This window comes from Serinus canaria, chromosome 10, assembly GCF_022539315.1.
Source record: "Serinus canaria isolate serCan28SL12 chromosome 10, serCan2020, whole genome shotgun sequence".
NCBI lineage: Eukaryota > Metazoa > Chordata > Aves > Passeriformes > Fringillidae > Serinus > Serinus canaria.
Genome location: NC_066324.1, coordinates 18,448,440 through 18,474,000, shown reverse-complemented (window position 1 = coordinate 18,474,000; position 25,561 = coordinate 18,448,440). Strand labels below are relative to the sequence as shown.

At 39.3% G+C, this 25,561-nt stretch overlaps 1 protein-coding gene across 1 annotated transcript; it reads left to right on the top strand.

Annotated features, from left to right (window-relative positions):
- On the top strand, positions 1-24,861 carry CA12 (carbonic anhydrase 12). The gene is made up of 10 exons (XM_009098193.4): positions 1-223; positions 3,861-3,881; positions 9,904-10,083; positions 12,643-12,785; positions 14,290-14,385; positions 16,102-16,165; positions 16,607-16,764; positions 17,814-17,940; positions 22,276-22,360; positions 23,058-24,861. The coding sequence occupies exons 1-10, from the start codon at positions 67-69 to the stop codon at positions 23,095-23,097; spliced, it is 1,071 nt and encodes a 356-aa protein (XP_009096441.3). The 5' UTR covers positions 1-66; the 3' UTR covers positions 23,098-24,861.
- The last annotated feature ends 700 nt before the right edge of the window (positions 24,862-25,561 follow it).

The window sequence follows — 25,561 nt, the reverse complement described above, 5'->3', positions numbered from 1 at the left end:
GGGAGAGGAGGGCAATAACTCATTAGCAGAAGCTCTGTATATTATGTGCATTCTGCTATTTGCCACATGTTTACAAGGGAATTTCTTCAGAGTGCAAAGAAACTGAACTGCTGGAATAAGTCTTTCCTTGAGATGTCAGCCAAGAGCTTCAGGATAGTCACAGTGGCTACTGTGCTTACTTTCTTCCAAAAGATACAGCTCTCAGTGCAAGCGCCGTTGAATGGTAAAGTCTTTCAGCTTTCTGTTTTATTATCTCTTGTACCTTAAGGCAGCCATTTATGCAGAAAAATGGCACCTTTTCATTATACAGCTCCAAGCTGTATATTGTTGCAGTCTGCTGTTGTTTGGAGTTAGTATCCTTATTTTAATTTCTCAGAATAGGTATTCTGACTTATACAGGGAAGAGAAATTTGTCCTCTGATTTATTTGGCATTACAGACTTCTTGCATGCTCAGTATGCTTTGCTTTGTGATTTTTATTTCTCAAAAAATGAAATGGAGACTGGCCCTTTCAGAGCTAGTGTAAGCATCACACCTTTCCCTCTGCCTGTTTATTTTTAAACCAGAGAGAAAAAAATCAATCTCTGTAAAGCATCCTACACACTAGAGGTCATTCTCGTATATTGGAAACAAGTCTAGTTTCAGGAGGTTGGTACTCTTCTCTCTCTTTTTAGGAGTCATGTTCATCTATTCAAGCTGATTATAATCAATTTTCATTTTTTCAAACTAATTATAATCTACCTGGTGTTATTATCGGATATTAGGAGAATTGTTCTAAAGTTTTGTGTTACTCAGCATGTATATTCATGGGACAAAAATCAAGGAGATTCAAACATAATCCAGAGCTGTTGGTTCATAGAGAGCTCTGTCAGGAGAAGCATTTTATCAGGTTTTTTGCATAAGCAGCAAAAAGCATGGAATTCAGACTTTTAAGGTCATCTCTTATTTTGTGCATATGTCCTCTGAAAAAATGCCTATAGTCTATAGAAGAATCTCCCACCTGAATGAGAGAGATTCCTAGAAATTGATGCTTTCCAGAACAACAGAATAAATAAAGCTTGATGCTTTACAGGTGCTTTCCGTGACCATACTGAAGGTTTGGAATTGAAAGGATTTGTTGAAAATATGTTTTATGATACATCTTGAAGGGAATTCTGGAGAGTGCCTGCCTCAGACTTAGAACCCAGTCCAGTGGCAAGAGCTACAGTGTCTGCCCATCTCAGACATCTTTCCAAGTAGATTATCACACTTACAAGCATTCACACTTTCCTAGCTCTCAAGTAACACTGGAAATGTATTTTATCCCTGGCTGTTGATCAGTCAAATGCAGGTACACTGGCTCTAGGAACCTCTGCCATGTATGGGCGCATAATTGTGTCACTCATCAATACTCATCCCAACATGAACAAAGAGCCAGGAGAGTGCTCACAGACATAGAGCCATTGAATATTCACTTCTAGGTGTGAATCCTCCAATTTGACACCATGTGACAGTCTGGCTGACTCTCATTTCATTATCAGGCAGAATAAAAGCAACTGAGGGAATCCTTAAAATCAGAGGGTTTTGGGAAAGCTGCAAAAGACAGCCCTCAGCAACAGCAGAACTGCAATTAGAGCTAAGCAGAAGTGATGAGACTTGTCAGCAGAAAAGTCATATAAGAAGTAGAAAGTAAGGACAAATAGAACAATGGTTCGTGCATTAACACTTGGCTAGAATAACTCTCTAAGCTACAGCAAAATATATCTAGCCAGATGTGAGGAAGTTCTAAGCTTAATAATGGAGCTCTGTGCATTGTATCTTAAGGCTTACAAGCAGGCATTGTATTATAAAAAAGCAAGCATTGTTTTAACCAAAGGTACATGTGCTGATAGTGGTCAGATAGAACTACTGTCAACATGCTTTTGCTTTGTGGGATTGGTCAAAAAACTTTTAAGTGAGTTGTAACACTGAGTTCTTTGTCTGCTGCTGGGGATGTGAGCTGCTGGCATCTTCCCATTGTCATAGCCATGTCATGAGACTGATGCTGGAAAATACAACAGCTCGAGATACCTTCCTCAGCAGTCCCGCCCCTTTCGTGATTTGTGCATAGCCCCTGGCTGGCAATAAAAACCTTCCTCAGGGTCTGAGGTTGGCAGCTGTCTGTGTTCATTCAGACAAAATCAGCAAGTTTCTGCTCTCTGGTCATTGATTCATCTCCTGATCCAAGATGAAATTACTATAAATGTGCCTCAGCCCTACCTACAGCAGCTCTATGGCTATGCTCACCATAAAGTCATAAGGGTAGCAAACTGCAGATCATCAAAATGCTCAGATGTTAAGGAATACTTCACTTGGCAAAAGACTTGAAGCTTTCATTTACTTTTCTGTCAAGTGGCATAACTGACCAAAATATTATAAATGCTTGAAAGTGATTGTCTTAAGGATGCTGTAGATTATAAAAATCATAGTTTTTACATCTCATACACATTTTAATGGTCAATAAGAGCATGAACAGAGTAGCTATTGTATTTCTCCAGTATTTCTTCAAACCCTGCTCAAATGAGGACATTTCTAAAATGTACTGCCAGTCGTTTCTATCTTTATGCAATTTTTGTCTACAGAATGACCAAAGGACACAAGCAACCCCCCAAAACCCCAGTAAGAGATAATCTCCTGCAGAGAGAAGGCAAGAGGAGAGTGAGGTTTCTCATCCTGAAATCTTAAACATGAATTCTTCTATGAGAGGAACCTGAGGACTTGAGTCAGGATGATTACACAGACCTTGTTTTGAAAATTCCAGTGCAAACGAATGAGGCACATTGGTCCTAACAAAGTGAAAACAGAGAGTTTCATGTTCCTACCACATATCAATACAATGCAGTTGACTTGCACAACCCAACAAATTAATCCCAAACATTTCACACAACATTCTTAGGGAAGAGCTGCATCTGTGACCACGCTTCAGAACACAAGAAATGCTGCCAAGAACCATGTATTGAGCAGACAAGTGCATGAAATGATAAATATTTGCCTGCATTCATACAGACACACTCACAGGCACACTGAGTGTTTGCAAGATTTGCATTTCAGGACTGTTTTCTAAGCAGAAATAAAATTAAATTTGCAGAGAGTAAAGATCAGCATTAGCCTGATAACCCAAACTGTTCAGGTCTGTCAAGATGAGCACCTCTAACTATGCAGCAAGCTGAGTGATTTTAAGTAGGTTTCAGGACTAGGAAAAAAAATATTAAAAAGAGCATTTTGTCAGTCAAGTCATTTCCAAAAACATGCAGAGATACTGTCCCGAGGTCAGTTCCTTAAGCAGTGGACAAGTATTGATCATTTTAACAGTCACTCCTTGGGATTTTCTGAGTTATATGGGTTCATGTGTTACACTCCCTTTTTACAAAGTCCATCTATTAATTTCTGTCCATCACTTCTCAGTGTAGCACTGATGTTTTTCAAACTCCTCAACAAGGCATAGGGGGGCTCATTGTAGTTACACTCCACTTAATTCGTTAGCTTTCTAACTGGAGAAAAATCCCAGGGGTGTACTTAGAGACAGCCTGTGTATATTCCAATTAAAAAAAAAAAGTCCTGAGAGCAGTCTTGCCCCAAGACTTAAGTGACCACAAGGAACTCACCCCTATGGGCAGGATCACAGGGATAATTATAGTTACAATTTGAGTGAGAAATGTTCATATAATATCAGAAAGTTTGAAAGTATCCATGCTTTTCTATCTTTTGTTCAACAGCTGGGACTAGAACGATAGATAAAAGTATGGCAATATTCAATACATGGGTTTAAGTAGCAATTTGTTTCTTTACAGAGTAAGATCAATTTCAAATACTCACAGTAATATTTCCTTTTTCTTTAAACAGTGTCAAAATGGTCTTATATTGGTAAGTATTAATTCATACATACAATGATATGGCTTTCTTCTGTGCTTTAAAGACAATTGGCCAAATGTATTCTGGTGAGTACTTACTGGGATCACAATCCTTACCTAGGTTTGAATCTGGTCAATTTTCTTGAAATCTGTTATTCATCCACCAGGTTTCATATCTAGGTGACTGAGAATCAGTTACTGAATTCTAAATTTCCTTGTGGAATGACAAGAATTTCAGCAAACTAAAGCTGACCCTACAACTGCAGATGGTCCCTGAAGCCCTCTGTTTCCTCAGCTGTCACATTCCAGCCTAGTTCTGCAAAGAGCATTCTCTCCCTACCCACATGAGTCTTCTTTTTCAAGTAGAATCAGAGTTCAGTAAGTCACCTGTATTCTGTTTCTGGAGGCTCAGGTCCCTGAAGATCCCAGCAAAGACAAAGAAGAATAAATCACCTTTATGAAAGCAATGTTAATTTGTAACTAATCCTTTTAGTCATCTACTAACTCAGAAGGACCTGGTGGCTGCTCAGGAAAAGAATTATCTAGTGTTTTTCTTTTAATTGATCAAATCCTCTAGCCAGGTATTTCCTCATTCAGAGTAGCATTTTACATGCCAAATACCCCCACAGAAATAGGTGGTATAGAGAATCTCAGAAAAAAATCTTGTTCTTAAGCTTTTCATACTGCTCCAAGACAACACAAAGAACTTCCAAGACTGAACTTGCTGCTAGGAGCTCCTCCTTTTGGCTGTGCTCTATTTTACCTGACTTGCTTCACATAAACAGAAGGAGAACTGCCAGCTGCGTGTCTATCTGCCAGCATCCACGCATAGACCTCACATTCCCAGTACTGAAAAAGCTTGACACAGCTTTATCAAAAGTCTGGGTTTTCCACTTTGACAGCAGCCATCAGATAAACCTAACCCTGCTGGATAGTAAAGAAAACAAGACTTTTTTTACTACCATGAAAGCAGAAGTTTTGCCCTCCTTCCTTGTTTAAATTAGTTACTTTTCCCTTCCTAGGAATTTGGGTACCAGTGTTGATTTCAAAGTATTATTCTCAGTGTCCAACTTCATAAATTCCTGTTAAGCTCTTCCATACTGCAGTCTGATTTTGACATTCTAAATGTAAGGAGGATAAAGAGAAGGTTCACAAAACAGATTATCTTTTTCCTTCAGCTATAGATTTTGAAACATATCTATAAAAACATATAAAAACAAATATATAAAAGTAACTTCAAAAACCTGAAGTGGTAACTGAATTTGTACAGAATAGTACAGAAAAGCAGAGGTAAAGCATTGATCCCCACAGAGAAAAACTGCTATTAGAGAGACTGTGCCAAGCCAGGAAAGAGCCCCTACATACTCTTCTACTGATCCTTATGGCGTTCTAAATCTTCCACTGTTTACCTTTGCCCCTGAAACACTTTGCAGTGCTTCTCACTGAAATTAAGTCAATGGGAATGGAAAAGAAAGAAAGCCATTATAACCACAGTGCAGACTGATGTCAAGATGAGAGTCAAGGTACAAGATTAAGGATGGAGGAGAAATCTGAGTGCTCATTGTCAGAGATTTCTATTTGTTGAGTATTTTACATATTTTACAATATGTAAAACTGAACATTGATGAAGTGTTAATACCTCAGGCCATAGTGGCAAAGCAAGATGACACTGCATGTGATCAGGCCTTTTCTATTCATCACAGGCTTTCCAAAGACATGAGAGTTCACCTTGCCTATAATGGAAACTATTGCATAAGATACATCAAAGATAAAGGCTAAACCTCTCCTGTTTGCTTCTTCCTTAGCCTAACTACAGCAATACTATTTCTTCTTCCTGTTTCCACTACCCTTGTATATAGACCAAGAAAAAGTGCCTGGAGGAAACACCATAGAGCAGTGAGGCCTGAGGCCTCCACCCCTGGTGACACAGGCTTGCTTTGTGTTCTCTGAAATGTAGCTCCATCTTCTCTGTAAGATGGACAAAGTAGATCAGGTGTATCATAAGGAAAGCATTTTCAGTTAAAGAGCTGAAAGAGGGGTTCCAACGCCCCACAGCTCAGGACAGCATATGCACACAGATTTTGGCAATCCTACTGTGTGTCTGTGAGGTGCAGGCTGAAGTCTTCTGCCCCCCAAAAAACCTGGTAGAAGTAGATACTAGGCTTCAATTCTTTGGATCCTGGCTCTTTTTCTGTAGTGTAAGTGGGCTGTAATGAAATCAGAGAACCAGAATCATCCCTTCAGAATGGACAAGCAGCTACAACAGAGAAAACTAGCTTTGCAGACAAATTTAAGGTAATAGTGCCAACAGAATTATTAACATGCTTTAGCATGTGAAGAGACAACTTCATGCTGTAATGCAGGCACAAGAACTGCTGGTAACAGACATCAGGTTAATTGGACTTGAAAACTCTTTTATTCTGCTGCTGCCAAATACTCCAATTCAGTGAGGTGCTGAGAACCTGTGCTAAGACCCTTTCACTTCCCCTTCAGAAATGCCAGCTGTAGTGAACACAATAGAACATGCCCCAGATTTCTCATACAGCACTTGAATGCAGTAATAGCGACAGCTACAGCCCTTGGCAATTCCTCTATCTCACAAGCTTCCCTCTGGACACACGTGTGGAATAACTGGCTCTGTGTGCACAGAACGGTATTACCGAGCACTGAGCAAAATGGAAACCCCACGGTCATGTCACCATGGCAGTGAGCCTGGTCTCAGCCTTCATCACCACCTCAGCCCGGGGCAAACAGCAGCTTTACAGCTTCCAGCTGGCTGAAAACAGGGCAAAGTGCTCTGCCTGGCTGCAAAAATACCACAGGCATTCCCTGTTTTACTGACCCAATGTATTTTACTACGTTACTTCAGATCAAGAGAACTTGCATAGACTGTGAGAAGCGGGAACAACACGAATATTAATTGGTCATCAGAGCAACAGTCTGTTGGTACCACTGGTGTCTCATAGGGCTGTTTTCTCCTTATCTTAAATGGGCCAGTGTATATATCCTGGGAGGAGACACCACTGTTCATGAAGGAACATCTGTCCTGCATTGGCCAGCAGCACCAGTGTTGTTGGGACTGGCTGGAAAGCATAAAGCTGTCAAAGGAAATGTTACATGCAGTCTTGGTGCTGAGGGTGTTTTGCTCAGCTCACTGGGTAGTGGGCAGCCAGACAATCCAGAAAATTATTCCTGCTTTATTTAAAGGCATTTTTTATTAAACAGCTGTGAGGGCACAGTCAGGCTCAGGGCTATTTTCAATGTGGTAAGGGAACATGGTCCTGCAAACTTATGTCAAGCAAAGCAATCCACAAGCTGGATTTGAGCAGCCTGAGTTTGCACCCCCTACGACAGGGAGTGCTCTTGGCAGCACTGGGAGCAGTGGTAGCAGGAAGGATTCTACTTGCACTGGCAACAGCAGCTCCTTACCTTAATATGCTCACTCCAACAGCTGAATTAGAGTGTTGAGGTGGTAGAACAGGCCCATGGCACAATTAGTGCTCTGCTGACACAGTCCTGGTGGGATCCTCATAGCAGCAAACACTTCTGAAATGCCTGGATCACAAATGTGTCACACAAAAAGGAAATTACCTTTGAAGATAATTTTGCAATACTTCTTCTGTTAATATTTTTTGGGACTTGTAGCACAGGCCAATCTTACATGCACAAGCTGTTCTCTATTCAGTAGTGATCAGAAAAAGCCTTTGTAAACACAATGTGATTTCCACTGAATTTACATGAGTGTACTGGCACAGAAAAAGGAAAATCTGGTTCACAATCAATCATCCATTTTCAGCAGACCTAACTGAGAAATGCCTTACAGCTGTGTGGTTTGTCTACCTTGGAAATCTCAATTTCACATACGCAAAACTAAGCTGCAGTGAGCTCAACTCTTTGAGATGGGAGTTTTGAGGCATTGAAATTAGAAAGACTATGTGATAAAAGACAGAACTTCTGTAAAATCTGGGTTTGTACCAAAAAAGAGGTCTTGTTTGGTTTTTTGGTTTTTTTTGTTTTGTTTTTTTTTTTTAATTGAGCAGGAGTGAGAAACAAGCAAAAGGTTCTATAGCTTAAATGCCTGTAAGTGGAGTTGCAGATTTATGTCAAGAAAAGGGTCAAGGTACATAAAGACTGCAATGGCGACATCATTTTATAGAAAAGACAAAATTTTCCTTCTGAACTGGAAACGTAGGTGTGAAGTTCCCATATTCTTTTGCCAGCTCTTCCAGACATTTAAGTCACCCAAACACAGTACTGAAAAATGATTGGTACTTCATGACTCCCTGGCTGGGACTAGACTTCTATTTTATACATCAATCGCCTATTTAATTATCAAGTCTTCAAAGCTGTGATATGTAATATATTGAAATCTTCTTGCAAACTCATTACCTTATCAAAACTTTTAAAATTATTGAAGTCTTTTTACAATAAAGGCTTCTCAACAAATTTCTGACATTGCTGAAATATTAGTTCCTTGAAAAGTGTTAAATTTCAGTGTCATTGTCATGCACAGTGAGCTTGAACCTAAGAAACTGTAATTTCTTGGAATATCCTAATGCATATTTTCCTGGGTAATATTCTTCAGTATGTATTCCACAGTATGGAATTCATGCTCTTCTGGATGTATTTGTTATTTGCCAAAAATAGGTAGAGGAGAGGCTTGGCTTCTATAATGTCAGCATAACACTTATTAGCTTTTTAAAATAATTTCAGCAATTTTAGAGATAGTACCGCAAGGATGTAAGAAGAAAGAAATTGATGTGATTGTCAGCGAACTGGAGTCAAAAATTTAAGTTACAGCGACAGCGAAGCCTATTTATACTGAAAAGCAATGACTGAGTCTGTCAAACTCTGCACACTGCAAACAATGTCACCTGCTAACCCTATTTCTTGAATACTCTTAAACAGCTTTACCAAGAAAGTAAGTCTGTTACTTATCAGTTACCAGAATTGGTCTTGTTGGTTCTGTCACATGAACTATGTTTAAGAAAGATTCACCCCCAATATGCATTTACTTGGCAATTGTCTTTCATGTAAATAAGGTGAACTGCTAATAGTATCCTCCTGCCTGTTAATTTCCTTCATAAAATATCTGAACTGGCTTTGCCCGTTCAAAAAAGCCACTGGGAATATTATAGTTTTGGAAAAGAAGCCTTCTAATCAAAGATTCAAGGGACTCAATCTACATAGTTTAAGAGAAGTGAGAAATTATATCGTCTATATTATAAGTACTTAAATGAGGAACGAAAGTATGGGAACAGCAGGCTCACAGTGAAAAGCAAGCTGCCAAGGAGAGTAATTATCCACTAGGCACTAATAAAGTATCTTTTATCTGCTTAAAGGAAGAGTAGATGTTTATTCCCTTCTGAAAAAAAATGGCCTCATGGAAGTAGAAATTTATCCAGGGAGGCCCAGTGTCCTGTGTTACATAGATCAGACTGGGTCCCTAAGGACCTTCCTGCCTTGGAAAGAACCATGAATGTCCAGAGACAAGGAGAAACAAAAATTGCAAGTACCTCTTCTGGTATTCAAATCCAAATCATCTCATCTTACTGTCTGTAAACAGCTGGTAGCTGTTAATGTGCAGTTAAAGCAAAGGCACAATTAAAATTCTCTTGATATTATCTATTCTTTGTAGATCTTACCTCGGGCAAAAGGCTGTGATGAAGAAAAGTTTCACCAGAGTTTGAGCAAGTTATTGCAGGTCAAATTACCATAGCACCTTCAATTTTTGCACGTTAGCTTTTCCCTGTGGGTTATGCAATCCTGTTAGATAGTGCCAGACAGTTTGTAAAGTAAGGAAATGTCTGAGGGTCTGATATAATCAGACCTGTCTCTAGGTCACAACACCCTCAGAAAAATGATTATATTCTTCATTACCTCCATTTTAATGAGGTCCTTTTTTAAAAAGAAAAGTCTTAAAAATTCAGAAAAGGCTTCTTTTCCAAATTTTTTTGTGAAGGCTGACACAGGAGAATTTCTGTGTTAACTGCATAGTGAAGGTTTGACAAATGTGTCTCTGTTAATTCACACAGGTCCTGATGGAGAGAAGGCCTGGCCAAAGAAATACCCATTTTGTGGAGGAGTATTCCAATCACCAATTGATTTCCACAAAGCTATTCTCCAGTATGATTCTAATCTCTTGCCTGTAGAATTCATAGGCTATAACGTGCCCTCCACAGACCAGTTTACATTGATCAATAATGGCCATTCAGGTAAGGGAGCTCACAGACAGCAAGGAATGGTAAAAGGAAGTTGCAGGAACTCACTGGTTTTGGTTTGTTTTTTTTTTACTTCATGGGAAATCCTTTGATTATTAAATTAAATTAAGCTGCTAATCAGATGAGAAATCCTTCACATCAGCATACCTACATCTACAGAGAAGGCTAGATACATCTGGGAAAGTACTAAGTACAAAAGGATTCCCAGTAACTAAAATTTTAAATAAAGAAATTTAAAATAAACTCTAGGCATGTCAGAATTAGTGTCCAAGGTTTTCTTATTACTTTGGTTGAGGTGCACAGAAACAGACTGTGATTCTGCTAAAAAGAGATTAACTGATAACATATGAGCAATGAGTCTCTTTGATTCATCAAAGCAGCTCAACTGAATTATGGGAGGGCATGGGGAAGAGGAAAAAAAATGCAGGAGCACCATTCTGTTTTTTTGACTAGACAGAAACCTCTTCAGTGTAAGGTAAGATAGACAGTGATATGAAGTGATAGGTAAGAAGACAGAAAAATAATTAGAAATAGTGTACAAACAGGTCCTCCCCACAGTAGCACCGAATCAGTGCCAGTACAGTAGGTAAAGGCAGAGATGATGCTGTCTCATAAAGGTCTCCAATAATGACACAATATACAATACCAGTGAGTGATCCCCACCATATTTTATTCCTTCCTGAAACACTTGAAGACATAGAAATAAGAATAGTTACAAAGCCCTCCTTCCTTGTATCCTCCTTTACTGCAGACGTATCAAAATAACCTGCATTATAAGATGGCCTCTGTTCTCACATGCTTGGTTATGAATTGACCAACATGCAAAAATTGGGGTTTTTTATCATTCTTTCAGTGAAGTTGACCTGCTCAACTGAACATCACAAGCCCATTCTTCAGTAAGGGCCAACCTCTTGGGACAGATTCCTCGTTTTCCTCTTGATCAATTTCTCCTTTAAAACCAGGTTGCTTCAGACTAGGAATGGCTGGAACATCCTTTCCTTGTGAACCTTCATTTCCTAAAAGTCCTTCTCAGTCCTAAGAGAAAGACTGGACTGTCACAGTTGAATGTACCAGGCTGATGTGACAGCCAATAGGCAGAGAAGGAAATATTGTCATTGTGTACTTGAAGGGTGCCAGAGTGCAGAAGGAGCCAAAAGAACAGCACTGAGAGCCTGTCCCTCCCAAAACAGTCACACATGTAAAAGCAAATTCCTTGGAGACCCTAAGCCACTACCACTGTCAGATCTCACCTCTAAAACATGAAGTTGGATTATTTCCTAAAGAAAGTCGAGACAAAAGTATAACCCCCTCAAGAAAATGGGAATTCCTTTTCCAATGTCAGTGCCCTCCTAGAAAGCAGCAGAGATGCATCCTACTCTGGAAACCACACTTAGATACAAATTAATTTACCTCTGAGTAACAAAAAATTAGCCTCTGTTGGACTGATCATTATACCATCTGCTGCTAACTTCTCCTTCAGCTAGAGGAAACCATTAAGATGCTTAGTATTGTGCTGTCAAGTCATTCCTATAAGATGTTTGATTTTCTTCACCAGCCAGCTCATCCAGACACAATCACCTACATCAGCTAGACTGAAAACAGTAGAGCTCAAAAAAAAAAAAAAACCCTTTTCAGCAGAAGTCTAAAATACAGAGGGTCACAGCTGTTACTTCAGCACGGTTTTGAGCCTTGTTTCTCCTGAAAAACATGTCCAGGGCAGTCCAAACCCAAACTGTATTCAGTCTGGAAAATAATACAGATAAATTGCAAAAGAATCAATCTGTTCTTGACATAAGCCATTGCTTTATGAAATTCCCAATGCTCCAAGTGAACAACGGAGAAGTTTCTTCTGGCTTGAGAATTACTGCTGTAATTTCTACACAAAAAAAACTCAACAAGCCAGCCTGCCTTCCCCACCCAAGAGCCTTAGTGAGGAGACGGGAGGGTCATGCATACAAAGGTCTCCCTCCAGCACGTCAAGAGAGAAGATGCTCGTTCTTAAGGCCGAGGATTGTCTTGCTGCTTGACATCGCTGTTCTGGATTTTGGGAGTAGCAAGGAAAGGGGGAATTTATTTGGTTTTATCCTGTGTCCTTAAAAGAAGATTAAGAGGCAGCAGAGTTCAATATAACAGGGGATATAAATTACCCTGAGAAATATTAATTTATTAAGCTATTTTCAACCATTATAAGGGGATTGAAAGAAGATACACGAGCCTAAATTTTGCTTTGACACATCAATAATTGTGTCATCAATGTCTGAGATAAATTCACATTCCTCAAAGATTTCCACTAGCAACAATTGTCACATTAAATTCATGTATTTAGGAAAATAGAAATGGGTATGTTCTAAATGCTCTAAATCCTGGTCTACCAAGAAAGGCTTAAAGACAACAGAAGTGTTTATCTCCTACCACGGACTGAGATGGATTTGAGTCAAGAATCTGCTTTTTTCATGCTCCATATATAACATACTTAGACTCGGTATTTTTATTTGTCCTGTTCCTGAGAGCTGTGGTATCATTTGTTCCTATCTGGTTTTGACCTGCTTACAGTGAAAATGTATCTGTCACCTGCTATGTTCATCAGAAACCTCCCATTTGAATACACTGCATCTCAACTTCACCTGCACTGGGGAAACCAAAACAAGTCCGAAGGCTCTGAGCACACTGTTGGCGGGAAGCATTTTGCAGCGGAGGTAAGGCAGACCAGCTCAGATCAGGGAAAGAAGCAAAGAAGGTTGGGTAGGTTCTTATGTTTCAAAGTGGGATCTCTGTCTTGGGTAAATGACTGTAAAAGCCTGTGAGTCTCTAAGCCAAGTATTTATGATCTAGGGATATTAAAAAAAAAAAAAAAAAAAAAGGGTTGTGCACAACAAAAAGGATAGATTCGGATGTACTAAGTCAGGAAGCTGGAGTTTAGATTCTAAATTCAGAGCTGGCACCAGGTCACTTGAGGTAACTTTTAGCTGTACAACAGTGCTGCTCTGTTTACCTTTACTCACCTTCTTCTGTACAATGACTGTGGTAGTCTGTTATTTTACAGTTTGTGCTTCTGTAGTAGGTTTTAAATATTGCTTGTTATAAGTTTGTAAAGGTTCATTCCATGTACCCCATTTGGCTTCCCCGAGGGTTCAGTCCTGAGTTGTTTACCTCAAGATTTTCCCGCCAAGTGTATGTCAATCCCCCGGTCTATCAAAGATAGCACACCCTTTTTGTTCTGGAATGTTTCCTGTCCTTTATCTCTTCCTCGAAGCAAGATTGGATTTGAAGGTTTGCTCCTTCCTCTTGTTGGCTTCTATTGGACAGCGCTTATCCTGCACTCCTTCCCTAATGCCTTTTATTGGCAAGAAGTTGTGTCCTCCCCTTATTGCCTCCCCTCCTTAAAAGCAACTTTTTGCCCTCAGTTATTGTCACTTGTCCCTGACTTCTCAGGGGGAGAAAAGGTGGTACTGAAACTGAGCTTTTCCTCTTGATTCCTTCGCCTCGGTCCCTCGTATTGGGTCGCTGCTGTGTCTCCCGGGCCACAGGCGTCTGCTGCAGGGAGCCGCGAGCCCCTTGTACGTGCCGCCACGCGGGAAGGTCTCCATAGGGATCCGGGGCGCCTCTCTGGTGACTGCCTATTGTCTCCGGGAGTGAGCTGGCCGGAGAACACATTCCCTGTGGCCGCAGCCCGCAGTTACAAGTGACAAACAGTTTATCTTTTCTAATTTCTAAATTATGGATTCGGGAATAGATTTTGATAAGCAGCACCAATCAGATATTTACCTCAAAATTATTAAGAAAAAGAAATTAGCCAAAATAATTTGTTTGCATAAGAGCGCTTTAGGAATCTACTTATTTAGATATATTTAACACTGGGGTTTGCATTCCAAACATTTGTGTGCTAAGGTGTTATTTTTTCAGAAAAATTTACTGTCACTCCAGTCAAGATACCCTGAAGCTGAAGTCATGAATTCTCTTTCTCTTCTTATCATGTGTGGGGGGGGGTGTGGGCTGCGTGTAACTCAGCTGCAGCAGGGCTGTGGGTCCCAGGACCTTCTGCCATTCTCTAAAAAGATCTTACCGCTGTAGCCAGAAGTCACTGAAGAACCCTCCTGCACGGTCTTATCCTGAGGTGGCTGCATGGTCCTTTCTAACAGTGAAACATAAACGTGAGCATAACCCAGATGTTATTGTAACAAAGTATCTCCTCCTTTGTAGTTGCATATTGTACATTACAACTCGGAGAAATACCCAGATATAACAGCAGCAATGGACAAAGCAGATGGACTGGCTGTTTTGGCTGTTCTCCTTGAGGTAGGATGTGGGATCTTTATTTTCTGTTTGTTTAGGATATGCTTTCAGTCATTCAGTTATGAGAGACCTTTAATGTACAAAATCACCTTAATTTATTATTATTATTATTATTATTATTATTATTATTATTATTATTATTATTATTATTATTATTATTATTATTATTACTACTACTACTATATACAGTGGCTGAATAAAGGACCTTTCTTTCCTCTTTCACAATAAAATAAAGAGTCAGATTCTAGCAGCACATACCAAACCAGGAGCAAATGCCCCGAAAAGAGGAATTCTGAGTATTTCCTCATGTTTTTTAGTAAATTAACTTCAGCTATGTTAAATCCAATTTTTTTGCATTCATTTACAAACTAATGATTGGTAGTGCTTGTCAAATTAGAGGCAACAGTGAATTTCAAGCTCATTCACTCAAATCTGCCTACTGTAGCATGAAGTAGTTTGAACACAGCAGAGAGGCACAGGCAGACACAACCCTGCCTTTGACCACTGACTGGAATTAGGATTTAACCACAGTCTTCTGCCTGCTAACTTCCCAGATTCTTTGAATCACAGATTACAGAAAATTGGTATGTTCAGTGACATTTTAAGATGTCAGGACAGCTTTCCAATTTTTCTCTCTTAAGTCCCACATATGAAGATAATAGTGGTTCTAAACAAAAAGAAAAAAATTGGTAGCTTGTACTTATATAATTCTTATTGAGGATTAAAACTCCTCAGTAAGATAACTGTAAAGATAATTTTTAAATGTGAGGATTTTCTGCAATATAACAAAGCAAAACCACAAGTTTCCACATTTTCATCAAAAAGTAAAATGTTCCAGTTAGCACACAAAGCTTGCATTGATATTACCCAAGCTCACTTCCTAGCACCTCTAAGATTCTGAGAGTAATTTTGTGTTAAATTTCAGTTCATTTGGAAGTTGTAGCTGTGAAGTGTCAGAGTATTGTACATCACACTAGGGAATAATACTGGGATTCTCGTTATTTCTAAGCAATGGTATTTGAAAATCAAGTTAATGAGCAATGGAGATTAGGTCTTGGAAATCCTTTCAGAGAGATGGTGGGTATTACAGTTAATGTACGGACACCCTTTTACTATGTCTGGTTGTCAGAGGAGTTGGTCGGCACCAGCTCTGAAGAACTCATAAAAAAGGCATTGATTATTAGACTGAAAAGCTCCTGGTAGCAGTTGAAAAACAGTCTTGTGTGATAGAAGTCAGATAGTTCAGTTGTAGGCCTGTGGCCCTGTGGTACCCAACAGTGTCATCTTTACCTCCCTGGGCTGTGAGAAGCAGCACTATAAAAATGTTTGTGGGTGGGAAAATGTGGCTTTGACTGGAAACCAGGAGATGAACTGAAAGCCTGGCAGCTGAGAACTTCTGTTTGCAGTGCTCTCAGAGGAAAGGGCTTCTCTTCATTTGCACAGCACTCTGAGCAGGCAAGGGTAATAGGGTCAGAGCACACAAAAGGTCTGCACAGCAGTTGTAAAGGTAGCAGTACAACACAGAAACTCTTACAGCCCTGGAGCAGGAATATTATCATGGCTGTGAGGACAGAGGGAATGTTTTGAGTTACAAAATACTTATGCCATTCTAGTACATTAATATCTGGACAGCGGAAGCCTTTGCCTTAGGACAGGCCAGAAGCACAGACTCATATTCAGACTAGTGATTTGCAGCTGTTGATAATGTGATCATTACAGATTGGACCCTTCAGCCCATCCTACGAAAAGATCTTCAGGCACTTCCAGAATGTGAAATACAAGGGTGAGTGACTAAGTAGATTGAGAATGACTGAGAGTATCAGATATCACCCTGAGAGAGATTGAACTGGCTGAAGAAACAGTCCAGAGGTCCCACACAAATCTGTCACAGACTGTGAAAGGCTTCCAAATGTGCATTCCTGGGAAGAGCGTATGGCTAGCACGCCCCATGTGATTCTGACTGGGCCTTATTTGTTCCACATGGTGTTTTTTAGTTAATATGGCCACAGTTTATCCTAGAGGACTCTCATTTGGTGTCTCAGGCAAGATTTGTACATAAGAAACTTAAAAAAATGTAGTCCATATTAAACTGGGAGTGCCTCTGCTAAAAGATATTGTTCTTTTCCTAGTGATATGACACTGAAAATATCCTACTTACCAAAAAGCAAATTGACTTCACCTGTGTAATCATGATGCAATATTTAACACAAACCCCCTTTTTTAGATCAGAAGGTCCTGGTCCCTGGATTCAATATTCAAGAACTGCTTCCTGACAGACTGGATGAGTATTATCGCTACAAAGGATCCCTGACCACTCCTCCCTGCTACCCAAGCGTTCTCTGGACGGTTTTCCGACACTCCGTTAAAATTTCTCAAGACCAGGCAAGTTCCAAGTTCCAGCAGAGCACATTTCCCTGATTGGTGTCTGCTAAAGAACAGTAAATACATAGTCTCATTTCCTGGATTTCTCATATGTTCCTGTAAAACTGAGCAGTGACCACTGCTAAAATCCTTTAAGTGGGAAGAACAGCACAGAACTAACATAAATCAATATCCCATTCTGTTCTCTGTTGGCACGTTCTCAGCTGGCCAGAACAAAGGACAGACTGCTGCACAGAAATTGGTACAGTATTTTTTCAGCTTAAAAAAATCCCAGTCAAGTGAGATGAATTTGATTTTCATTATGTACTTACTCCCTGCTCTAAGTCTTTCAATGAGTTACCTGCAGATTATTGTTTGGGCTCCATATCTGAACATTAATCACCAAGTATTTTGGTGCTACTTTGATCCTGATGGACTTGGGTGGGTTGGAAAGTTTCTAAAAAGCTTGTGTTGTGTTATTTATCCATCTTGAGTTCCCTAACTTTTCTCCCAACTTACATTGTTTGTGCTTATCTAATTACCTTCTTTTGCTCTTAGGTGGCCACTTACCTAGACTATAAACTCACAATCACTATCTTCTGATTCACCTAATTATAGACACAGGGGGAAATATTATTAGCAAAATCTCAGATCAAATTACTGCAAGCTCCTTGTTTTGAAAATACATTCACAGCTTCTGTCAGACCATGTCTCTTACCAAAATAAAGAACTCTTTCAAAAAGTAGCCTTTAATACTACTTAGGAGTTAGACTGGTCCAGGGAGAGTATGCTGGAGAAATCTACCATGTTTCCTCCCATCGAGTTTTCCTGGCCGACAGTCTGATAGTAAGCAGTAGTTTCATCAGGATGTAAACAAAATACAGGTATGGACTTGGAGATGTCATACTGTTTAAACATTTTTCTGTATTTGGGTTCACAGGCCACATGAAACTTAATGGGTCCCTTCCCTTTGACTACCCCTTTCTCTTTTTTCCAAACACTCCCAGTGATCACACACAGGCTCTGCTTTCTCTGTATTCTCTGAGCTGAACAGGTGCTTCCCTTTATAGTTACTGGCACTGGAAACAGCCATGTATTGCACACAAAGTGATGACCCAGAACCCCTGGAAATGGTTGATAACTTCAGAAATGTTCAGGAATTCCATGAAAGACTGGTTTTTATCTCCTTCCATGAAGGTGAGTTGTATGAATGCTTCTGTGCAAAGAAACAGTGCGCAGCGATCTGCACATGTGAAGTACTGGAATGGCAGTCCTGTTCGACTGTACCACTGCAAAAACACAGCTATCTCCCTGCAGTTCACTTTGTTGCTTTTTCTTCTCATATTGCATTATGCATGGGCAACTGCACAAGAATAAGGTATTCCCAGGGTAGGCAAGATTTTTTTTCCACAGTGGGTATCAGGGAAGCCCTGCAACCCTTCTGATCAAAGGCAAGGAGATAAAAGAAGGAAGACATGATTGGCCTTGTCATGGTTTGCAGAAGTATTTGCTGTCACTCTAAATACTAAACAGCTCCACAGCTAAGCTGTTTCAGCCAGTGTAAGTGCTTAAGATGGCCTTGTCTCACCACTGACATTTGCTGCTTCTCAGCAAGGTCACACTTGATCTTATGCAGACCACACATTTAAAGGGAGTCCTAACTTCAGGGACACTGTTTTGGGGAAATTATACAGAATCAGAAGAGATCTTTGAGGAATTCAAACTTGACAAATAAATATAATTCATAACACTTGATTGTATGATTCAGTGTTACAAATAAAAAAAAAAAAAACCAAAACACCAAAATACCACCATTTTACGAGGAAGAACTGATTCAAAAGCTTAACTCTGTAGTGTTATACAAGGACAACACGTAAGTTTGGCTGAGGGGCTTTGCACAAAAGTCTTCATCTGTGGTGAGAAGCTGAGCTGTACCCCACAGAAAGGCCTTTGAGTACATTGTGCAAAATGTATTGTTCCAACTTCTTTGTTGTCTTGCAAACATATACTCTTAAGGATCTGTGAAGCTGGCGTGTACACTCAAGGCAGATGATTTTAGGCAAGTCACTGCACTATTTGAAATTAAAATATTTATAAAAGAAAAAGCAGACTTCACCAAAAAGATTAGCCAAGCAGTAAACTTTCAAATTAATAAAATGTGTTAGCATCATTTCAACTTCGCCTCCCATTTTCTTCACTGTTTAGAAGAAAACCAGAAAACACGAGTTGTCTGTTTTGGACACAACAGAAACAGTTCCCTGCTGGCACACTGCAGTAGCTCTTCTTGCCATTCCCCTCTGCAGACAGACCCTTTCATAAAGTATCTCTTCTAATAGAAAGCTATAAAGAAGAAAAGTGAAAATTAGAGATCAGCCAAAACAAATCCTGGGCAAAACATTTCTCTGAAATCAGAGATGATTTAGATTTGCCACTAAAAGTTGTCTGATCTCTTAAAATGAGAATTACACTAGAAGTGCTCTTGTTGCTAGATTCTAAACATAACACCTAAGAAGATTTTACAATTTAACAAGTTTTCCAAATTATCAACAGTTTCTAACATCTCTGTGATTAATATACAAAGTGATACTAGTTGCACAAACAATATTTTGAATAAATGAAAAGATGGCTGAATAGTGAAAGAGGGAAAAATCTAGATTATGTCAGCCTTTTTTCTGCTTTTATGGATTGGCCAACCAGAAAAATGCCCCCTAAGGCATTCCTATTTGACCACAAAGAGGTTAAAACTTTATTCTCCAACCTCCAGTCTCAAACACTGGCTGCTGACTAGAGAGCTAGTTGGGTTCAGAATGGTTATTTTAATCATCATCTTCAAATCACTGCTCAAGCCAGATTATGTGCAATGATTTCAACCAGCAGAATTTGCAATGCAGCTTCCACGTTTCTGAGACTAAGGCTTCCTCTGCAGGTCTTAAATCCCTGCACAAACAATCTACAACAGCTATGCCACTGCAGAAACACCTCCTGAAGTACCAGAAGTTCCAGGGTGAGCACCACCCTTGTGATTACAACAGGTTCACCATGGAATCCTCTGTAGTGATCCAACTTCTAAATATTCTACCCTCATCCTCTGTTTATCACAATTCACTACCTGGTGGACTTGGCAAGGGTATCTTGTCAATTCCTAAGAGCCATTGATCCTATAAGCCATTGATCTGCTGAGTCTGAATGGCCAGTCAGAAGTGAGAAATGCAGTTTTCCCTCTGTTTCTTAAACTGACCTTTCAGCACCTGACTATATTCTCTCTATAAATCATACAGTACTTACTGGTAGAAGGTAGAGAGTTAACAACCCATGAAGCCAGTAACTGAAAATCTGAGACTATGCTTTTCATCTAGGAATCCCCAAACATTTCACAGAAATAGTGTAAGCATTATTACTTCCATTTATGAGGGGAAATTTGATCTAGATATGACACTCAAAATTGTTGCTGTGAACCAGAGCCAAACCAAATAATAACATTTGGTTCTCCCTCTGCTAAGGCACAATATTGGCTCTCACGCAGAGATGACACCAGCTATAAAAGCATTTTCAGTGTATCTTTAAAGCTGGCTTGACTTAGCAGAGTTAAACTGTAGGGGTTATTGCCCATCCGGCTGTTCACGCCCCAGAATTGGTCTCTATGGCTATGAAGGACATTGCTCAGTGCTACTTTAATAGAAACCCCATTCAGTCTAAGCACATTAAGTTACAAAAGCTCATTGACTCTATCAGTGAACCATAGAAAAAATGTTCAACCCATTTCAAAAAGAGTATTCATTGCCCCTGTAATCTCACATTCCACTTACTGGAGTCACAAAAGCTTCCTCACAGGTGCAGCCCCTCACCTAAAGGGCAAAAAAGGGAGAGAAAGGAAAAAAAAAAAAAAAAAAAAAAAGAAGGAAAAATGGCTCCTGTCAGAGCTCATTGAAGTACACGCGGCTGCTGCAAGTGTCCAGCCTGATGCAGTCAGCTGCATCTCAAATAGAAACAGAGCACACCTATTAAGGGAAGGAATGGCAATGCAGAGAGTCAAGGACTGAGCCAGGCAACCATTGAAATTTGTAAAAGAAATCCTGTTGTGCACACCTAAGCCCCTGGCAAGCAGGTTTTCAAAGAAACTTTTCTGCCTTATCACTGACAAGCCTGAACTGCCACCTTCCCCTGAGCACAGGCACCACAAGATGGGGCCACTGGCGTGTGCTTTGTAGCAAAATTGAAAATAACAGAGATGTTCAGTCATCCACATTTTTGATGACAGTAATGAGCATCTAAATTCACGCTTACTATTTATAAGAACCACATCTCAAAAAGTCTCTAATCTTTAAGGATTACATAGCAAAACTCGCGTGTGTTTGTGATATATTTTGTCTTATCAGCAAAATCCCCTTCATATAAATGCAGCTGGAATTTGCTACGATGTTCAAACCACTTGAGTTAAACAGGAACTCATGTCTAGTTTTGATTACAGTACCAGGCTGAAATACTATCTAACTAAATTTTCTAAGAAGATCCTCTCATCACACAAAAGTGCTCCTTGCCCTTTCCCTTCAAACTACAGGCTCTTTTTTTCTACAGTTATCTCTTTGGTGTTATATTTTTGTGTCCATTTGACACCTTTATTATGACAAAACTCACCTTTTGTAAAACAGCTTCTCTTCAATTCCATGAATTGCAAACTTCTTCCATTCAGCTGGACTTTAAATTAATGGGTCAAATGCAGTTAAACTCCACATTTTACATTTGTGTTTCACCAACAGCTGATTTAATAGGAGAAAATATTTAGATGGAATGTGTGAAACCTGTCAGTTTGACTCTGAAAGTGCTCTGATGTTACTTAGTGAGAACGAATCATTTGAAAAAACATTTTTAAAAATGTGTAAATAAATTAAGAAAATGCAGCTAAGAAAAGGGAGCTCACCTCCGGGATCTTTGTGGAAGCCAAAATATTTTAATTCCCAAAAGTGTACACGAAGCTTACTAAGAAATACAGCATTATGATAATTTTTAAATCTTTATGCAAACAAGAGATCACCCAGTTTTTCATACCAATATCCTGAATTCATTTTTACTTTCTTTGATGCCTTTAAGCAATGTTCTCAACAGCAAAGAAAATCATTCTTCAGCTGTCCACAGTCAGTGGTGTTCTCTGTGAGAGAACAAAAGGGATTGAATTTAACGTCATTGATTGCCTGGGTTTAATTCTTTGGGTTTCTTTATGAGTTCTGATTTATTATAGCATAAAAATCATACTCCTGCTATGACCTGCTGTACCAGGGCCTCCACATTGGCATTGTGACTTCAACATGTGTATCATGTCACAGCACTGTGAACTGTGGAGCAGGCTGTGGGACTGGGAATTTACAGAGAACATGTGTGCAAAGTTGCCCATTCATAGTCACAAAGTGGTGTGACAAGGCTGTAGAAAGGTTGCAGATGCAGAATGCAGACATTACGACAGATCAGAGACTCACCTTGTCCACTCACTCAAGGCAACGGTATTAACACTTGTGCATGTTTTCCCTCTTTTCCTAGGTTTTGTGGTATCTGTTGGGACCGTCTGCATTCTGGGAGTTCTCATCATTCTTGCAGTAGCGTTCTGGTTGCTAAAGAAGAAAAGGTAAGATATCTGGCTATCATATCACAAAAAAATTCAAGCCATATTTTCCCTCTGACACAGAGAAGTGCTAGCATGTCCAAAAATTTGCACCTTTTTTATAGTGATAAAGTTCGATCTTTCAGAAGATGTGATCTCTTCCTACAAACTATGATTTGTTTTTATTACTGTGACATTATTTCCTTGTGTGATATGAGGCTGGATCAATAAAAGATCAGTTTTTCTATTTCACATTTTACTCAGTTTTTCTATTTCACATTTGTACTTTGCTTGTTCTTTTTGCAAGCACTGCTGCTCCTAATTGCTTTTTGGCTCCTTCAATTTTTTTCCTAGAACAGTATGTGAAACAAGGAGAATGGAATTTTAGGAAAACCTCTCCCAAAGATCACAACATTTTAGATGAAGAAATACATACTGCCAAAAGGTCATTAAGCCACTGTTTGCCAGCAAAGCCAAATCCTGGGAAAAAAAAATAATCTAAAATTACAAATTTTGCTACAGCCTGATTTCCTTTGCATTCAGCATTGACCTTGCATACAAAATGTGGTCTCCTGAAATATTTGAAACAATAAGCTATGTGACATTTGCACTAGTACAGAGAAAAATAATCTCATACATGCATAATGGACAACTTTAAGTAGCTAATTGTGCTTTTTGTTCATTGCCATTACAGTTATTTAATAAATTTGTTTTATTTTAGCTGCAAAAAAGGAGGTGGAGACAACAGAGGAGTCATCTAGAAATCAGGCATGTACAAGGAGAAAGAAGACATCTCCAAAATTTGATGCCCTGCTCTGTCACAAAAGCCCCTTTTGATTCATAGCACTGATTTTATTTTGAATTAGTGAAACACATCACTTGTTCTTGGCTAATGACAACCCTCAAGAGAGTTCTAAAAACACATACCAGCTAAAAATTTTCTGTAGCCCTTGTTGTCTTGTTTTCCAAAGAGATATGATCAATGAATTCCCCTGAGTTGAATTCCTCGACACATTCTTTTCATGTCTGCTGCTTACTGAGTCTGGCTGTTTTATCTGATTTTACAGTTAATCCTAAACTCCAGTTTTATGGTTTGTTTGCACAGGCTTTCCCATAGGTATTCAAATCTGCAGACACTCATCAAGCTACAAGAACTCTTCCCTGCTAAAACAGGGCATTGGTTTTAGCAGCATGAATATGAACAAAATAAAGGGCAAACTGTATTTGACACCAGTATTTAAACTGGGTCGTTCAGCAGATACAGTTTTGAGAAGTGCAGGATATGATGTCAGTGTATTTACCAATGGAATTGTAATATTTGAGGAAAAGACAAGTGTAAATGCAATGAAAGCCACATGGATTATTAATGGGGTTCAAGCCCAGGAACTCAGTGCTGAAAAAACACTACTAGGGGAACAGCTCGCTTTCCAGCTATTACACAGCCCCACAAATCTGTTAAGGAGGTCAGGCCCTCACTGTCACAGGAATTAGAGAAGAAGATTGTCTTATTATTCTGCTCTTATTTATAGTGTATAAATGATGTGAAGATAATGTAGTTGCTGCTGCTTTTAAGCAGACTTGTCCTGATAGATTTTACTGTATATATTACAGCTGCATTTACACAGTAAACTTTTTTTACAATTTACTTCTCTTAGTAATCTAATTCTTAGAAAGAAATCTGAATTATCTTTTCAAACCTCATAAGCTAGATACTTGGAGTTTGATTATGCATTTTTGGAAGTGGGAAGCATAAACCTGATTCCATTGCAGACAATGTGGAAAGTCATTGATTTCAGGAAGAGCAGGGTATATTCACCCTACCCTGATGCATACAAAATTCCTCTTAAGTCTGACATCTACTGTACAGATCTTAAATGCTTATACTTCAGTACGCACAAAGGAAGTAACAGACACAGGATTACACCTAAAATAACTTCAGGTTTGAATGCTGCTAAACACTGCTGGGGAAATTTCAGTCTGAACTTTATACTTAGATACCTTTTGTATGCCATTGCAGCACCACCAAATATGTTACCTTAAAGAAATAAACTCTTATCATACATGTTTTCTCCTTTCAAGATGGCAGATTCAGACTGTTTCAGCATAGAGTGTTTTAGACTCTTCCTCTTCCATTCCCAAATAAACCATGTGATATCATAAGCAGGCTTTTCAGTGCAAGGAGAAATAACTTATTAATTCTAACTGTACATGAAATTTAGGAGCACAATCTTACAATCGAGTACACTGCATATGCCAGCTTTTTTATCTCACATAAATAAGCACATAGAGATAATCTTGTTGAAATGTTTGAAATTACTTAAAAAGCAGCATTTGTGTGCTACAGGGAACATAACTTACTCTTTGAATAAAAGTGTTTAAAGACAAAATTGCATAATAATTTTTTTGCTATGTCTTTGTCTTTGCTTCTCTTGTTTCTTCTAGAACAGTAACATTTTATTGTGTATTTTGACCTTTACCTCAGCTGATTAGAGGTAACATCCATCAACCACTCTCTTTTGTGTGTAGCATCCTTGATACCTGTAAAAAAAAGCATAAAAACCTCAGCCAAGCACTACATGCTTACTGTAAGGAAAAATCTCAGAGTACCAGCAAACATATTAAACATATTAAACATTGGGCAGAAAATGTCTCCTTCAGAATTGTTTCCTAAGCAAAAGAACAAACTGAAGAGGAATTCACATAAATCATATTCCTGATGCTCCTGCTTATAACACTCTCTAGTTGCGTAGAGGTGTGAGAAATGACCTCTCACTGTAAAATTTCAAAGGTTTATCAAATCTTGACAAAACACAAAAAAAGACTGAATAAGGAAAAATAACAGCACACTGGGAGCATATGATTAACCAGCATGTGCTCCTCTATAAAATGGCTGCTCTGCCTTTTATGCCCTGGTGGGTTGCATCAGGCAACCCTGACCCCTCCCAAGGTCCGTCCGTTAACTCTTTCTCTCCATTCCATTAGTGGAAACTGCTTTCTTCCAACTTGATTGGCAGTCAGGTGTTGTCATGCTTCACCCCTCCAGCGCCAAGCTTTTCCCATTCTCAGCTGCCCTATGCAAAGGGCCCGTGCGCACACCTTCCCTTCACATGTCTGGCAGCCCGGGCTGTCTGGTGGCAACAATACAGAGGGGAAAGAAAGGAAACTGTGGGAAGAACAGAGGACGCCTAAACAACAAAACACAATAACATAACTATACATCAGTAA

Excerpts from the sequence above, each read along its gene's own strand:
- CA12 (XM_009098193.4), top strand. The coding sequence starts at position 67 with ATGTTTACAAGGGAATTTCTTCAGAGTGCAAAGAAACTGAACTGCTGG. Across the intron at positions 12,786-14,289 it reads GGAAGCATTTTGCAGCGGAG|TTGCATATTGTACATTACAA; the intron begins GTAAGGCAGACC and ends CCTCCTTTGTAG. Across the intron at positions 16,166-16,606 it reads CCAGAATGTGAAATACAAGG|ATCAGAAGGTCCTGGTCCCT; the intron begins GTGAGTGACTAA and ends CCCCTTTTTTAG.